Source organism: Sapajus apella, unplaced genomic scaffold (assembly GCF_009761245.1).
Source record: "Sapajus apella isolate SASKATOON/1434 unplaced genomic scaffold, GSC_monkey_1.0 scaffold50, whole genome shotgun sequence".
In the NCBI taxonomy this organism is placed as follows: domain Eukaryota; kingdom Metazoa; phylum Chordata; class Mammalia; order Primates; family Cebidae; genus Sapajus; species Sapajus apella.
Window position 1 is genome coordinate 3,990,340 of NW_022436990.1, and position 18,245 is coordinate 4,008,584.

The window sequence follows — 18,245 nt, forward strand, 5'->3', positions numbered from 1 at the left end:
AAAAAAAAAAAAAAAAAAAAAAAAAAAAAAAAAAAAAAGGTGAAAATAACTTAAAAAAATATATAGTTACTAAATATAAGAATTTAAAAGAATGGACATTTCAACCTATTTATGTATTCATTTAATATATTTATGAGTGTTTACTATATGCTAGATACCATGTAAGTTGTATTAGAATATTGTTAAGAATTTTTTTAAATGAAAGGGAAGTGAGTTTTATTTTGTCCAGCCATTTGGTTGATCAAATCCTTCAAAGCATATGATTATTCTTTATATCTTTAACAATGTCCAGAAGTGATTATGATTCTGTATACTGTAGCTTATTCCAGAGTTTAGTGTCTGACAGTTATGATATTCTGTCTAAACAAAGTCTCTTGTTTTAATCTCATTTTCCTTTGTTTTTTTTGAGAGCATAAAAAATAGTTGATTATAAAGACGTATGTTTAGAAGAGTGATAAAGTTATCCATTTAACCTTCTTAGCAGACTGTCCCGCTTACTCTAACCTGTTATCAAATGAACCATTTTTCCATTCTGTAGTTAAAATGGTCTGTTTTACTACTTAAAATTATATAGTTACTGTATTTGAAAATACTTTAGGAAGGTCAATATAAAGAGAATATTTACAATATCTTTTGATTAATGATCACTCATGATGCTGTTATTCACGGTTTTGTAAAAATGTGTAAAATGTTTTATTTCATTACAATAATTTTTTTGTAATTGGTCAAATAGTTTCTACTTTTCTAGGAAAATATGTATTTTTAATATGTTGACTTGGCTATATGTATTTTGGTCTTGTATTTTTAAATCAGGAATATAGTAGAAATAACTTTTTTTTCTTCTGAGTAATATATGTGCATTGTAGACATCTGAAAAATGTAGAATAGTGTTTATAAGAAAATTGGAATCCCACTATCCCTAGTGTCTCCTCCTGTTAAATTTCAACCTTTTAATTTAATTCATGAATCCCATCAGCTTCATTTTCTTGGGGTTTTGCTTTTGGAGTTATCTTCTTTCTTTATTACATCATCACTTTCCGTCCACCTGGATCATTCTTATTAACATAGAAACTGTGACAACACTCATGTTTAAAAAAAGAGACAAACCCCCGCTCCCTATCATGACTCACTTTTTTTTCTAACTGCCACCCCATTTCTCCACTCCTGGTCACAGTTAAACTCAAAAAAGTTATTTGTTTTTAATACTTTCTCACCTTACATTGTCTTCTCAACCTATATAAGTAAGACTTTTGTCCCTAACATTATATTGAAATGGCTCTTATAAAGACCACCGATGTCCTACATCTCACCAGAGCTCTCAGCAGTATTAACCTAGTCCTCACTAGGTAAATACTGGGCTTGAAAACCTTTTGCTCTGGGCTTCTGTAACACCTGCTATACCTTCCTGGTTTTCCTCTTAGTCACTATTTCTTCTCAGTCTTTTGCTAGCTTCTCCTTTTCAGACCTCTAAGTGTTGACATGCTTAAGGAATCAATCTTCTGGCTTTCCCTATCTTCAGCCTCTCTCTGTGATGTAGTCTAATCCCATTGCTTTAATGACCATCTTTGTGCATGTGACACTAAATTTACGTCATTCCTTCAGACCACTCTCTTTCATTTCATATGTAGAACTATTTTCCCATGTGCTGTGAATTGACTCTATCCCAGGCCTTTCCCCATTTAGGCTTAGGAGTTACTCTTGAATTCTTCTTGACTTTACTCTATTTTTAAATTGTTTGTTACTTCTGTTTAAAGAGATTCGTTAGAAAATTAAAATACACTGTAAGAATCCACAATAGCAAGAGATTTTAAGTAATAAAATATAAATTTGAAATTTAGGCCATGCGTGGTGGCCTAAATTTCTAATTTAGTGCTAAGCCTGTAATCCCAGCCTTTGGGAGGCTGAGACAGGAGGTCACTTCAGTCCAGGAATTTGAGACCAGCCTAGGAAGCGTAATGAGACCCCATCTCTGCAAAAAAAATTTAAAAATTAGCTGGATATGGTGTTACACACCTGTAGTCCCAGCTGCTAGTCTGAGGTGGGAGGATTGCTGGAGCCTGGGAGGGTGAGGCTGCAGTGAACTGAGATCATGCCACTGCACTCCAGCCTAGGTGACAGAGCAAGACCCTGTTCCCGCTAATCCCCCCCAAAAAAAAGAAAAGAAAAAAGAAACTCGGAAAATAACCTGGAAACATCTATTTTATATTGTTAAGTAGTTTATTTTTCCTTTTTCCTCATTTCTCATTGTTTTCTTTATGTTAGCCGGTTCTTCTTGATAGCAGTAGCATTCTTGCAGATCGTATTCTTCTCATGGACACATTCTTCCAGATTTTGATTTATCATGGTGAGGTAAGATTTCAATAGCATTTAAAACTATGCATGCAAAGTCTTTTTATTTAGAAAAGGTTTTTTTTCTTCTTATTGTATGGCTAGCGTTTCATTTATGATAAACTTTGATTTCCATTTTCATAAAATATATATAAAATATGATTGTGCTTACTATAAGATTTTAGGTTTCAATTGCTATTGATCCACATGTGATTATTTTGTTCGTTTGTTCCCACACGATTGGACAGATGGTTTTTGCACAAAGCATAGTGTTGTAAAAGTAAGCACAGTGACTATATAGACATATGGCACTTTTGGGTTTTACCTGAAAATATTAAGAAGGGAAAAGTCAGCCTTTGTCAGTGGGCAGGCTTTCCTTTTATATTATGTAATCATTATAAGAAGCTATTTTTAAGTGTTCTACATGATCTTGAAAACTCATTTGAAGCATACATGAATTAAAATTTGTAATGTCACTTAATTGGTATGGTAAATGATTGCAGAGAGCAGAAGATTTTAGTAGCTATCAAGCTTTAACCCAGGTGTTTAGCAGACCTTGATTGATTCCTGCATTTATTCGCTCAGCCAATAGTTATGTGCTTCCTCTGGATGCTTTGGAAGATACAGATGTTCTTTTTTCACAAATCTGCTCTCAAGCTTATAGTCTAGTATTTTAGTAACTTCTGCAGATTTATTTTTTTCAGTTGCTTTAATTGTAAATGATTTTGGATTTGCACTATGGCTGGCTGTGGTGGCTCATGCCTCTAATTTCAGCATTTTGGGAAGCCAAGGCAGGAGGATTGCTTGAGCCCAGGAGTTCAGGACCAACCTGGGCATCATAGTAAGATCCCGTCTCTATAAAAAAAATTTTTTTTAAGATTTATGTTGTAATAGTAAAGGCATTACTCAAAATATTCTTTGAAGTAGTACTACCCAGGACTTTTAAAAGATTTAATTATTATTATTTTGTAAATTATTTTTAATTGATACCAGTTTCCAATGCCCTTTACTTATTAAGAATAATGCCTGTTTTAACCTCATTGCCTCTGTTAAAAAAAAAAAAAAAAAGAAAAAACAACCTGTAATACTGGCAAAGCTTATTGTTTTTTGCTTTTGTTTGTTTTTATAGTGATTTTTACTTTTTCAAGCAGCTTGTTCAAGGAGAAATCAGAAATGCACATGATTGTTTTATAGCTTTATACAAAGGTATAAAGCTATAAAAGAATATGTGTTGACTGATTTCAGCTAATTTAGAAAATAAAGCAGACATAGGTTTTTAGAAAATTTAATTACCTGGTTTTTAGAGATTCTTACCTTAATAAATGGATTGATTCAGTTGCTCTTTTAAAGGTGTATTATCTTTATAATGTTATTATTTTTATTAAAGTTTTTATTTTTCTGTGTCTTGCCAGAAAGTACCACCATTGGTAAAGACTTCATAAGAGTAGGTCATTAATTTTGAAATCTTTTACAACTCTTCTGTAACAAAACTCCCTCTCACATATCAGAAGCTTAGATAGATAGCTTTTAACTAACGTTCATTTGATAAGCATAGTATCTTAAAAATTTTCTGACTTATGTAAGTATTCTTTCATTTTACTTTTAAAGGAAAGTCTAATTTTACATTTTTTTACTTAAGAATATTTTCTCTACTTAAATTAGTGGTTGTAACTTTTAAAAAATTGAGGTAAATGGAATAATGGTATATAATTTTCTTAGTTTCTAGAGATTACTTTCTTTCGAAAAATCTTCTCAAGATTTTTGGATGGGCAAGAAATTTAAAGTAATTTCTTTAATTGTTTTAAAATTAGACCATAGCACAGTGGCGGAAGTCAGGATACCAGGACATGCCTGAATATGAAAATTTCCGCCACCTTCTGCAAGCCCCAGTGGATGATGCGCAGGAAATTCTTCACTCCAGATTTCCAATGCCGAGATACATTGACACTGAACATGGAGGCAGCCAGGTAAGTAGTGTTAATTTTTTTGTGTGCTTGTTTGTTGTTAGGTTTGCAGTGAGGTGTAACCTATTAGCCTTCTGAGTTTAATAGATTGCTTCACAAAGCACACAGAAAGGTAAGGAGATGGGAGGGAAAGGTATCAGTACATACTTTTTGCATTAGCTTTTGAGAGCAAAGCAGTAAGATTATTGACTAGTTACCTAAACCTGGCAGTTTCCATCATCCACGTCTCTAGCCTAGCTTCCTGAACAGGGCCAGGATGGCATTGTGGCGGTATGTTAGCTTTGGTTGAACAAGAAGATATGAGCAGCTTGGAAAGTAACTTAATGTACTTTTCTTAAAGCTGTTTATTTACTGATAAAGTCTATGAATATAACATTTGTGGTAACTTACATTTTTTCATTGTCTTCATTCTATCATTCCAGTTTTCTAGAAAATAAATTTTCATGTAATAGGAAAACACTGTGATATTATGAAAAGATTTTGTGGTTTTTAGGATTATGAGGATTATTAGATACATATACATACATACACAGTTGCTTTGAGCCCTTTAGAAGGCTAAGTTAGGTTCCTTAACATACACTCATAAAACATCTCTTCTCTTTTGTAATTCTTATGAGTTACAATAAATTAATTATGTCATTATTAGTTTGTTTTACTTTCTCTTTGAAGGCAGGGATTATGCTTTGTATTCCCTAGTGCCTACTACAGTACTATAAAATAGGTAGCAAATAACAGTAACTGTTACTCAGAAATGATTATTATTAGAGTTTCACTGTATTTATGTGAGTTATCACGTATTGAGAATTTGCAGAGTACTTCTGCATGCCTTATCTCATTTGATCCTCACAAGAATTCTAGTGTTATTTTCATTTAACAGATAATAAAACTGAGACCTAGGTTACTTATGGCCAAGGAAACACAGTAAATGCAGGAATGGGATTTCAATCCTGGTACTCCAGGGCCAGTGCTCTTCACTGTTAGGTTAAACTGATTCCTAGAGAGTAGAAAAAGATTTTGTATGATACTGAATTTCAAAAGATGTTACTATCTGTGTTCTTCCATTATAAATTAAAAATCTTACTGGTTCTTTCATTGATGTCTCATTATGTGTATTACCATTTTCCTCTTTTATTCCGGTTATTATTTTCATGATGATAAGCCATAGTGGGTAGAAGGATGAAATGTTGGATCACTTGTCTCATAGAATCACCTGTGGGTTAAGAAAACTTAAGTGTCATAATTTTAAGCAAAAGAACATATGGATTTTTATGGCTTTTATTTTTATCATTATTTGGGATTTTGAACTTCTGACCAAGTATTTAGTAATTTCACAATAACCTTGTCATAATTGTTGTACACATAATTTTTATATGCTGAGTTTTGGACTCAACAATATATTTGTTATTTTGGATGTATGATTTGGAGAGAGGTGCATTTATTATTTATTTATAATACATAGTGACCTATACATTTCAAATTCAGTTAATCTTTTAAAAATTAATTTGATAAAATTAATTTTACCAAGATGTACTAAATAAAATTGATTTAACATGATATAATTATTCAGCTGATATTGACTAAAACCACTTTTGATGGATAATATTTCTTCTTTGTTTTTTAAGGCCCGTTTCCTTCTTTCAAAAGTCAACCCTTCACAGACTCATAATAATATGTATGCCTGGGGGCAGGTAAGTATAAAAAGCAGGTCTTGAAAATTATTTCTTCGTGTATTTATTGTTTGTTATTTTAGTGAAAGCAGCATTTTTTCCTGTTTAGTAATGATTTCTGTTGGAAAAGTAATGTAAAAATAAGAGTAGAAAACAGAATTAATATTTGGTGACACCATAGAAAATAAAAAAGTGATCCTATCAAATAGACTCCAAGTTTAGCACTATACCCTTGAGACAAAAAGCAATAAAGTGTATAAGATAAGAAGTGATGACTCAAGCTTAATGCTAGGTTGTGAACCACAAAAGGCCACAATAAGCCAAGGGAGGCCAGGGACTGTAGTTGAGCAGGATGGGCAGGAACCCTGCAAATCATTATTGGTATAGTTTAATTTGGTAAAAGTCCTGCTGGGTGTGGTGGCTGATGCCTGTAATCCCAGCAACTTGAGAGGCTGAGACAGGAGGATCACTTGAGGTCAGGAGTTTGAGACCAGCCTGGGCAACATAGCAAGACTCTATCTCTTTAAAAAAAAAAAGTCTTAACTTCTTGATGTAACATATCAACATTTATTGAGTGTCAGTATGTTTGGGACTTTGTATTGGCACTTTAGGATGCAGTTATTACTCATGCCTTTGAAGAGCTTGTAGTCTAATATTGTAGTCTAATATTCTACTTAGATATGTATCTTATCTTAGATGCATACATACCTAAGTGGAATATAAGGCAGAATGGGATATTTGTCTTTAGAAAGCTATAAAGCATTATAAAGGTTGAAAGAGGAAGATGGAAAGAGGTCACTTGCTGGTAGCAGGAAGAGAGTGTGTAATCAGAAAAGAGCTCAGAAAAAAGGAGCATTTCATTAAAGAATGGTTACTTTAGTAATTGGAAATTGCATGAGGAAGGGAAATCTAGGTAGAGGGTAGTATGGGTCAAGGTAAAAGACTACATGTAGAGCTGACTAGGAGAACATAAAACAGAAATGTGTTGTGCAGCTAAATTGTGGAGGATCTTGAATGTCAAGTTGAGGAGTGAGAAGTTGAGTATTTATGTGGTAACTAATGGCAAGTCATTGAAGGTGGACTGAGGGGCACATTTGAGTCTTAGATAGTATAGTCGAATCTTAAGATTAAATGGAAGTAGTCTGTAGGTTGAAAGTATATTTATGAAAATAATCCAAGTGAGAGGGAATGAATGCAAGATGGTGAAAGGAATCGATTTGGAAGATATTTCATAAGTAGACTCTCAATAGGACTTGACTAGAAGTTGCAGAAAAGTAATAATTCCAGGTCATGGCAGTTATGCACAAAATCTGAATTCTGATTGGATCCTGGATTCGAGGGAGAGAATAGCTATAAAGAACACAATAGGGAAATTTGTGAGATTTGAATATAGATCATATGTCAGATAACTAGGGGTAACAGGACTGGAGCTGAGAAAGACAGGCATATTTAGAAAGGGGATAGAATAAATTAAGAAATTTGAGAGTGATAATGTCATTGTGGTTATGTAGGAGATGTTTCTTGATCTTAGGAGATACATCATGAAGTATTTAGGGATAAAATGTCATGATGGCTTCAACTTGCAGGAGTTATTCAACAAAAAGAAGAAAAGAAAAGGAAAAATAATGTAGAAACTTAAAGCATACGAGCCAAAATGTTAACAATCTGAATTTAGACATGGTATGTGGGTGTTTATTATACCTCTTTCACAACTTTAATGTAGTCTTAAATTTTTAAAAAATTTTTAAAAAAATAGGTGAGGGGATGTCCAAGTGTTCTGCCCGCCTTGGCCTCCCAAAGTAATGGGATTACAGGCGTAAGCCACCGTGCCTGGGCAAATCTATGAATAGCTTTTAAGTTTTTCATGAGGGCAGAGCGCTCATGACTCAGTCACCTCTTAAAGGCCCCAACCTTTATACTGCCACGTTGGGGATTTTCAAAATGAGCTTTGGAAGAGACCGATATTCAAACCATAGTACCGTCCTACAATTGCATGATTGACTTTGTGTAATGTCCCTGCCCTGTCATCCCTTGTCCCCCATCTGTTTCCTATGACATTGCTCCTATTAGATTGTTAGTTAATTGAGGCAATATCTGTCATTTTCATTTTTGATTTTCCATAGCATCTTAAAAATAGCATGTATGGAATACAAGAAATCTGGACAGGAGAGAGCAGAGATTACAATATTGGAGATCTGTGGAGGTGGTTAGGAGTTAAGGAGTTTTGTGATATAGATAAATAAATCGAATCCAAAGTCCAAAAGTCCTGGAAGATGGAGATGTTATAAGAAGTAAAGGAGATGAATCTTGGAAGGGTGGAAGGCTGGTAGTGGAAAAATGCAGACTCTGCAAGTTACCTGACTTCTTGTTGTTTTCACTTCCTTGTCTATAGAGTTTAACAAAATGTGCTTGAAATGGACAGTAATACTCAGTAAATATTAGCTATTAGTTTTCACTGTTATCAATGGGAAAAAAGTCACTTCTTATGTTTAACATGGGAAAGGAAACTTACTTTAAACTCTGAAGTTTAATTGTTACTGCCTGGAAGTGGGGGCATTACAGGCATAAACAAGAGTACTCAGGTCTTTCTTAAGATTTTTATGAGTAATGATGTTAATATTTTAATAATATCTAATAGACTGAATCTGTACTGTTTATTCACTATGCTTTTAGTGCACTCTCATTTAATTAACTTTTAAGGGGATACTAGTAACCCTATATTTCAAGAGAGGAAATTGAGGGTCATACAGATTAAGTATTTTATGCAAGATCATGTAGCTAAACTCTGGCAGGGTCTAGATTTTAACCAAGGCCTATCTGACTCCATACTCTGAATTTTTAATCATTAAGTTAATATGATGATTACATTTAAGGGAAATAACTTAGTCACCAAGCATTTTACTAAAAATTAATGGACTCTAACAGCTTACAGGATTTTTTGGGAGTCTGAAATCAAGGACGCTATGATAAGTATTATCCATGAACAGCCGGAAGAGGGCACCACTGCAACACCTCTTCTGTGACAGGGTACTGGAGGCCTCCGTTGCTGTAGTGCTTCGTATACGAAATAATGTAAAGCTTGTACATTTCTGCCTAACCCTGGATATATTTTAAATAGAAAAAGGGTCCATTTAAAAAATTGAGATCAACCAACTGCTAATTTTTTATAAAATTGATTTGAGCATTGGTATTTATAATTTTAGGAGCTCTGTGTTATATAAATTAGGAAATCCATTTTGTCTTGAGTAGGAGAAGTGGCTCTGAGATTGGGTGACTTGAGATGGAAAGCATTATAAGATGAAAATAAAATTAGGTACACTTACAAGAAGAAAAAAGTAGGGGCCATCAGGTTGTTATTGGTTTAGGTTACAGTTTTGAGACTTGTGATTCTCTGTCTTAGCTATGCATATAGAATAAAGAAAAGTATTTCATTATTATATTAGATTTTTCAAAAGGAGGAATAATAAAAATACCTAAAACTTGTATGTGTACTGTAGGTACTAGGTATTGTTCTGTTTGCTTTATATAATTTAACTTATTTAATCATTACAACAACTGTGTAAGATAGGTCTAGTTATTATCCTTGTTTTACACATGGGGAAACTGAGACATAGTTTAAGTAACTTCTTTAGCTGTATGGGTAGGAAGCGGCGGAGCCCGAATTTGAACCTAGAAATGCTGGCTCCAGACTCTATACCCTTAATCCCAGTAAGGGATTGCCTCCCTTCATTATCAAGTTTTTCAAGTTCTTTTGAATTAATATATGATAAAATTGATTTCCCTTTATTCAGGAGAGGTTATGGCACACAGGAGCTATAAGTTTTCATCTCACATTTGCCATTAGCTGAAAATTGCCTAATTTCCCTGTTTTAGGCTTTGAATATTTAGAATTAAGTATCAGAGGAAAAATTTAAAATTCAGATAAAATCTTCTAGAAATACTTTTGCTGAAGTAAAATTTCAAATTTCAAAAAGATTTCAAAATCCACTGTTAATAGATTGGGTTACCAAGGTCATTCCATCAACACAGTTTTTATTAAAATGGATAATAGGAATTTTCCCTAATTCTTGTTAATTACTTGGGCCCTACAGAAATCAATTAAAATGACCTGAAAACTTGATAAGCATAGTTTATTTTAAAAATGATATTATGAGTTTGCTTCCTTCCAGCTGACATTTCTGTCAAAATGCCAGGGAGAAAGGGTTTGGAGGTCGAGCTTTCTTTTAAAGTCTCAAGCCTCTAATTACATTGTTGGTCTTTCTGATGACTAGCCCCCATCCTGAGTCATCTCATCTCATAGCATAAGCTCAGATGTGATCCCATCAGCCTATGAATAAAGACACTCCTATTAATCAGGGAATTCTAAGGATGTAGAGTCTCCCTTTCAGGAACTAGGAATGAAGGCCATTTGGATTCTTTTTATTTAATAGGATCATAGGCATTGTTCTATTTCAAATAATTTCCCTGTCTTTTAAACATTTACATATAAATTCTAAAGTATCACCCTGTGTTTTAATCATAAAAAATATCTTTTTTCCTCTAGGAGTCTGGAGCACCTATTCTCACAGATGACGTTAGTTTACAAGTGTTTATGGATCATTTGAAGAAACTTGCTGTGTCCAGTGCTGCTTGAAGTGCTAAACATGTTAAAGATATTTAAGAAGATGAAATAATATTCACATTTTATTTTTTTCTTTTTCCATTTATCTGTGTAAACCAACAGATATTGTTCTATATTTTTTCGTATTAGTATGATTTGAGACAACATATGGAAAATGTTCACATTTGTAGATTAAGCTGGAATTTTAATGAGAGCAATAAGAACAAATTTATTTTGCGTACCACAGTGTTATAACTGGTTCTAGAAATTTGAAGTCTTTATAACTTAATTATGTTTAAGAATAAAAATAGAATCTGCCTTGTACTACAGATGTAACTCATTTGTATGTTGCAGGCAGACCCAAAGTGGCACTGAATATCCTTGCTGACTTTTAAAAAGCTTGTTCCTTAATTTTAGCCAGAAAGTGAAAAAACAATAGTAATGATAAATGTGAACATTTTTGCTTATTCATTGAGTGTTTTTCTGTAATTTTCAGCATTTATGTATACACTTTTTCTGTACTTATTAGGTTAAGGCAGATTTATTTTTATGATTTGTTTAGGAATTATTTGACTTTATAATGGTGATTTTTATGATAACTTAATGTTTTTGATTATTTGGAAAAGGAGTTTAGAGATGAAAAGGTTTTTTTGGGTAACAATCCCGCAACTGAAAATAAATGTGAAATTTCCATAAAATACCCGACTTATATGACTAAACACAATAGTTTTTTAAAAAGGAGATAGAAAATAAATTGTTTTGTTAGAGTGCATTTTAGTAAGCCTTTCCAGTAAAATGACTGTTGTAACTACTACACCAAATTTGGTTTTCACAGCATGGTTTTGTTGTTTCCCCTTGTTTTTCTGAGGTAAATTTTACATTATATCCTTCAGTATTTTAACATTATTTTGGCAGTTTACACATAACTTTTTGTTTTTTCTTCCTTTTTGTGAAATTTATTAAGTTGTGGTTCTTATTGAAACAGTATTATATAACGTTTGTTTAAATATATCATGTGATGCTCAGTTCTATTTTGATTTATTCATTAGCATCATTCACTTTTACCTTTAAAGTTTACTTGTAGCAAATATGTTTACATTGATAAAGCCAGATATGTTTTGACAATGAAATTTACATATCAAGTACTGCAAATAAAAGGTGGTGCTATGATATATACTTGGGAGGACAGTTTTGATGATTGTACTTGCATGAACACAATCATATGATGGTAAAACAGAAACTTAAGAAAAAATTGTATGTTATATTAACTTAGCTTAAATAAATTGCTTTGTTATACTTTGTTTGAATTGAACTGTGCTAGACCTAAATGCCAATAAAATATACTTTCCACTGTTTTTCTGGCTATTTTGAAATCTAGTAAACCTGAGAAGCCTAATGTAAAATTAGACTATTTAAAATCTATTTAAAAGCTACTCATTTAAAAAAATAACAGCTTTAAGATATAATTCACACACCATACACTTCACCCTGTTAAAACACATGATTCAGTGGTTTTGAGTCTTTTCATGAAGTTATGTAACCACATCACCACAATCAATTTTAAAGTATTTTTATCACTCCCAAATAGTTACTAGTTACTCATTTCTCTTGTAAGCCTAGTGTGTTTTGGAGTTCACATAGGGTTTTTTTTTTTTTTTTTTGAGACAGAGTCTTGCTCTGTTGCCCAGGCTGGAGTGAAGTGGCATGAACTTGGCTCAATGCAACCTCCACATTCTGGGTTCAAGCAATTCTCCTGCGTTAGCCTCCTAAGTAGCTGGCATTACAGATGCCTGCCACCATGCCTGGCTAATTTTTGTATTTTTAATAGAGATGGGGTTTCACCACATTGGCCAGGCTGGTCTTAAACTCCTGACCTCAAGCGATCCACCTGCCTCGGCCTCCCAAAGTGCTTGGGATAACAGGCGTGAGCCACTGCGCCAGGACAAATTCATGTATATTGAATGGAGGAAGGACATTGTAATGATGACAACTGTTTAATTTGCTTGACTTCTTAAGTTGCGTCCTTTAAGAATGCTGTTGTGCCATTGTTTCTTGTCTCGGTGCTTAGCCCTAACTGTCCTCTACTTCTAAATCGATTACAGCTGAATTTAAGTGATAAGGATGAACAAATATATTATCATACCCTTTTAGCTTACCATTTAAAAACAATCACCTGGGATCATTTTTGTGTATAATTTTTCTATTTCTAAATTATTATCTACTTACATAGACTGTTGAAAAAAATGTCTAAACCAACCTGGCCATACCGGGCACAGTGGCTCATGCCTGTAATCCCAAGCACTTTGGGAGGCCGAGGCAGGTGGAGTAATTTAGCCTTCCTAGTTGTTTTGGGCTGCTAGAACAAAATACCCTAGACTGGGTAATTTATAAACAATGGAAATTTATTTCTCACAGTTCTGGAGGCTGGGAAATCCACAATCAAGGTGCACCAGTAGAGTTGGTGTCTGGTGATGCCTCTCTGCTCTGTAGAAGGCACCTTCTGTGCGTCCTCACATGGTGAAGGGAGGGAGGTGAACAAGTTTCCTCAGACACCTTTGTAAAAACACTAATTCCATTCATGAGAGTGTACCCCTCGTGCTCTATCACTTCCCAAAGGCCCCACTGATCCAGGTAGGGGGGCCGAGAAGTGCTGGGAAGGGAAGGGTGTGGTCCTTGGCTAGGGCTTCACCCCCAGGCCTGTGCTCACCGACCTAGGTGAAGACAGGCATTTCTGTTTCCCTGCCCAAATGTTGCATTTCCCAAGACCACCCTGGCCCACCACGCCCCGATCCTTTAAGTTTCCTGAGGCTTTCCAGTTATGCTTCCTGTTAAACCTGTGAAACTGTGAGTCAACTAAAGCTTTTTTCTCCATAAATTACCCAGTCTCAGGTAGTTCTTTATAGTAGTGTGAAAACGACAAATACAGTAGGTTAAATAATACTTGCTAAATTATTAGCAGCACTGAGAAGCTTTGGTATATTAGCGAGAACTATTTTGGAATTCATTTTTGAACCTACTACCTCTATTGGCTTAATCTCTAAAAATGACCTTAGACTTCATCTATGTACACATATATTTTGGTATAACAAGATAAATTTATTCTTTTATTGGTAGATTCCAAAACGGAGCTGACATTTCTTTATTTAGTTCCCCACTTGATAGACTTCCCTGTTATATCCCGAGACTCAGAGACTGCATCTAATGAGTGTACTTACTTGTCCAGCTCAGGCCAGAAACCAAAGAATCATTTTCAACTCTTACTCTCCTCAACATCTTTGGTAACCACATTCTATAAATTCAACTTCTCTGACATCTCCGTAATCGATTTCTGGTTCTCTACTCCACTGCTGTTCTGCCTTGATTATATCTCTCACCTGGTTTGGTGAAATAGCCTCCTAACCAGCCTAATTTCTCCAATCTCCTTTTCTCTATCCTTTTCAATTAACTTTCCACACTGCAACAAGAGTGCTATTTCTGTGTACAGGTCTGATTCAGTCATTTCCTTTAGCCCTCCTGATAAAGTCCAAACACTTTGGCCTGGTAACATGATACACTATACATCATATCACACCCCAGTTATCGCCTAGAAAATATGTCATAAAGGACGCAGTTGAAAAGGTGTACAGGAGAGGGGTTATAGTTGTGCCCAAACATTAAATTTAGGTGTGGTATTTGGTATCTATATAGTGGCAAAAGCAAATGCATTTTTTACTGGTTATTACAAATTAAATTCTGTGGTTTATTGCACTTGCATTTATTTTAAATGAACATGGCATTTTTTTTCAGTTCAAACTGCTGACAAATTAGGATTATTTCCTTTTACTTTCTTTTATTAAAAAAAATAGAGATGAGGTCTCATTATGTTGGCCAGGTTGGTGTTTTTTGTTTTTTGAGACAGAGTTTTGCACTTGTTGCCCAGGCTGGAGTGCAACGGCATGATCTTGGCGCTCACTGCAACCTCTGCTTCCTGGATTCAAGGGATTCTCCTGCCTCAGCCTCCCGAGTAGCTGGGATTACAGGCATGTGCCACCACATCCGCTCATTTTTTGCATTTTTAGTAGAGACGAGGTTTTTCCATGTTGGTCAGGCTGGTCTCGAACTCCCCACCTCAGGTGATCTGGCCACCTCAGCTTCCCAAAGTGCTGGGATTACAGACATGAGCCACTGTGCCCGGCATGGCAAGGTTGGTTTTGAACTCTTGGCCTTAAGCAATCCTCCTGCCTTGGCCTCCCAAGGTTCTTGGATTACAGGTGTAAGTCACCTTGCCAAGCCGGATTATTTCCTTTCTTTTTTTCTTTTAATATATATATTTTATTGCACTTTAGGTTCTGGGGTACATGTGCAGATCATGCAGGATTGTTGCATAGGTACATACATGGCAATGTGGTTTGCTGCCTCCATCCCCATCACCTATATCTGGCATTTCTCCCCATGTTATCCCTCCCCAACCCCCTACCCTCTCTGTCCCTCTCCTAGTCGCCCCGACAGACCTCAGTGTGTGATGTTCCCCTCCCTGTGACCTTGTGTTCTCATTGTTCAACATCCACCTATGAGTGAGAACATGCGGTGTTTGATTTTCTGTTCTTGTGTCAGTTTGCTGAGAATAATGGTTTCCAGATTTATCCATGTCCCTACAAAGAACACGAAATCATCGTTTTTTATGGATGCATAGTATTCCATGGTGTAAATGTGCCACATTTTCCCTGTCCAGTCTATCATCGATGGGCATTTGGGTTGGTTCCAAGTCTGCTATTGTAAACAGTGCCACAATGAACATACACGTGCTTGTGTCCTTATAATAGAATGATTTATAATACTTTGGATATATACCCAGTAATGGAATTGCTGGGTCCAATGGAATTTCTATTTCTAGGTCCTTGAGGAATCGCCACACGGTCTTCCACAATGGTTATACTAATTTACACACCCACCAACAGTGTAAAAGTGTTCCTATTTCTCCACATGCTCTCCAGCATCTGTTGTCTTCAGATTTTTTAATGATCGCCATTCTAACTGGTGTGAGATGGTATCTCAATGTGGTTTTGATTTGCATTTCTCTAATGACCAGTGATGATGAGCATTTTTTCTTATGTTTGTTGGCCTCATATATGTCTTCCTTTGAAAAATGTCTGTTCATATCCTTTGCCCACTTTTGAATGGGTTTGTTTGTTTCTTGTTGATCTGTTTTAGTTCTTTGTAGATTTTGGATATTAATGCTTTATCAGATGGGTAGATTGCAAAAATTTTTTCCCATTCTGTTGGTTGCCAGTTCACTCCAATGATTGTTGCTTTTGCTGTGCAGAAGCTCTGGAGTTTAATCAGATCCCATTTTTCTCTTTTGGCTTTTGTTGCCAATGCTTTTGGTGTTTTAGTCATGAAGTCCTTGCCTATGCCTATGTCCTGAATGGTTTGCCTAGGTTTTCTTCTAAGGTTTTTATGGTGTTAGGTCTTATGTTTAAGTGTTTAATCCATCTGGAGTTAATTTTAGTGTAAGGTGTCAGGAAGGGGTCCAGTTTCTGCTTTCTGCACACGGCTAGCCAGTTTTCCCAATACCATTTATTAAACAGGGAATCCTTTCCCCACTGTTTGCTTTTGTCAGGTTTGTCAAAGATCAGATGGTTGTAGATGTGTGGCATTGCCTCTGAGGCCTCTGTTCTTTTCCATTGGTCTATATCTCTGTTTTGGTACCAGTAGCATGCTGTTTTGATTACTGTAGCCTTGTAGTACAGCTTGAAGTCAGGTAGCGTGATGCCTCCAGCTTTGTTCTTTTTTCTTAGAATTAACTTGGCTATGCAGGCTCTCTTTTGGTTCCACATGAAGTTTTAAGGTAGTTTTTTCCAGTTCTGTGAAAAAGGTCATTGGTAGCTTGATGGAGATAATGTTGAATCTATAAATGACTTTGGGCAGTATGGCCGTTTTCATGATATTGATTCTTCCTAACCATGAGAATGGAATGTTCCTCCGTTTGTGTCCTCTCTTATTTCATTCAGCAGTGGTTTGTGGTTTTCCTTGAAGAGGTCCTTTACATCCTCATCTCACTCAGGCTTATGCCAAAGACATAAAATTTGGTGCAGATGCGCAAGACTTAATGCTTCAAAATGTAGACCTTTTAGTCAAACTGTAGCTGTTAAGAAAACAAAAAACAAAAAAACAAAAAAAAAATGTAGCTGTTAAAATGGGGCCAAAGGGAAGAACAGTGATTATTGAGCAGGGCTGGGGAAGTCCCAAAGTAACAAAAGATGATGTGACTGTTGCAAAGTCAATTGACATAAAGGATAAATATAAAAATATTGGAGCTAAACTTGTTCAAAATGTTGCCAATAACACAAATGAAGAGGCTGGGGATGGCACTACCACTGCTACTCAACTGGGACACTCTATTGCCAAGGAAGGCTTTGAGAAGATTAGCAAAGGTGCTAATCCAGTGGAAATCAGGAGAGGTGTGATGTTATCTATTGATGCCGTAATTGCTAAACTTAAAAAGCAGTCTAAACCTGTGACCACCCCTGAAGAAATTGTGCAGGTGGCTACAATTTCTGCAAACAGAGACAAAGAAATTGGCAATGTCATCTCTGATGCAATGAAAAAGGTTGGAAGAAAGGTTGTCATCACAGTAAAGGGTGGAAAAACACTGAATGATGAATTATAAATTATTGAAGGCATGAAGTTTGGTTGAGGCTATATTTCTCTATATTTTATTAATACATCAAAAGGTCAGAAGTGTGAATTCCAGGATGCCTATGTTCTGTAGAGTGAAAAGAGAATTTCTAGTGTTGTAAGCCTTTGGTCATCATCACTGAAGACGTTGATGGAGAAGCTAGTCTTGAATAGGCTAAATGTTGGTCTTCAGGTTGTGGCAATCAAGGCTCCAGGGTTTGATGATAATAGAACCAGCTTAAAGGTAGGGCTATTGCTACTGGTGGTGCAGTGTCTGGAGAAGAGGGGTTAACCCTAAATCTTGAAGACGTTCAGCCTCATGACTTAGGAAAAGTTGGAGAGGTCATTGTGACCAAAGATGATGCCATGCTCTTAAAAGGAAAAGGTGGCAAGGCTGAAACTGAAAAACGTTTTCAAAAAGTCACTGAGGACTTAGATGCCACAACTAGTGAAAATGAAAGGGAAAAACAATAAAAGGCTGGCAGAACTTTCAGATGGAGTAGTTGTGCTGAAGGTTTGTGGGACACACGATGTTAAGTGAATGAAAAGAAAGAGTTGCAGATGCTCTTAATGCTGCAAAAGCTGCTGTTGAAGAAAGCATTGTTTTGGGAGGGCGTTGTGCCCTACTTTGGTGCATCCCAGTCTTGAACTCATTGACTCCAGCTAATGAAGATTAAAAATTGGTATAGAAATTATTAAAAGAACACTCAAAATTCCAGCAATGACAATTGATAAAAATCCAGATGTTGAAGGATCTTTGAAAGTTGACGAAATTATGCAAAGTTCCTCAGAAGTTGGTTATGATGCTATGTTTGGAGATTTTGTGAATATGGTGGAAAAAGGAATTATTGACCCAACAAAGTCTGTGAGAACTGCTTTATTGGGTGCTGCTGGTGTGGCCTCTGTATTAACTACAGATGAGAAGTTAAACAGCCTTTCTGTGGAGAGTGAGAATAACTGTGTATAAAGTAGAGAAATATCCAATTATGTGACAACCATTGTGTAATAAAAATTTGTTTAAAGTTAAAA

The 18,245-nt window shown here is 35.4% G+C and overlaps 1 protein-coding gene and 1 pseudogene across 3 annotated transcripts in view; both read left to right on the forward strand.

The window, feature by feature from the left end:
* The window catches only part of SEC23A (Sec23 homolog A, COPII coat complex component), a 58,627-nt gene extending 46,713 nt beyond the window's left edge, over nucleotides 1–11,914 (forward strand). Inside the window, exons 17-20 of one of the 3 annotated variants that reach the window (XM_032242502.1) lie at nucleotides 2,263–2,349; nucleotides 4,140–4,295; nucleotides 5,915–5,980; nucleotides 10,503–11,914. In XM_032242502.1, coding sequence (XP_032098393.1) covers nucleotides 2,263–2,349; nucleotides 4,140–4,295; nucleotides 5,915–5,980; nucleotides 10,503–10,592 — 399 coding nt within the window. In that variant the 3' untranslated portion in view covers nucleotides 10,593–11,914. Of the gene's footprint in view, nucleotides 1–39; nucleotides 173–2,262; nucleotides 2,350–4,139; nucleotides 4,296–5,914; nucleotides 5,981–10,502 lie in introns of those variants that run through there. The other 2 variants (XM_032242503.1, XM_032242504.1) reach the window with 2 other exon arrangements.
* Nucleotides 11,785–18,245, forward strand: LOC116526344 (annotated as a pseudogene).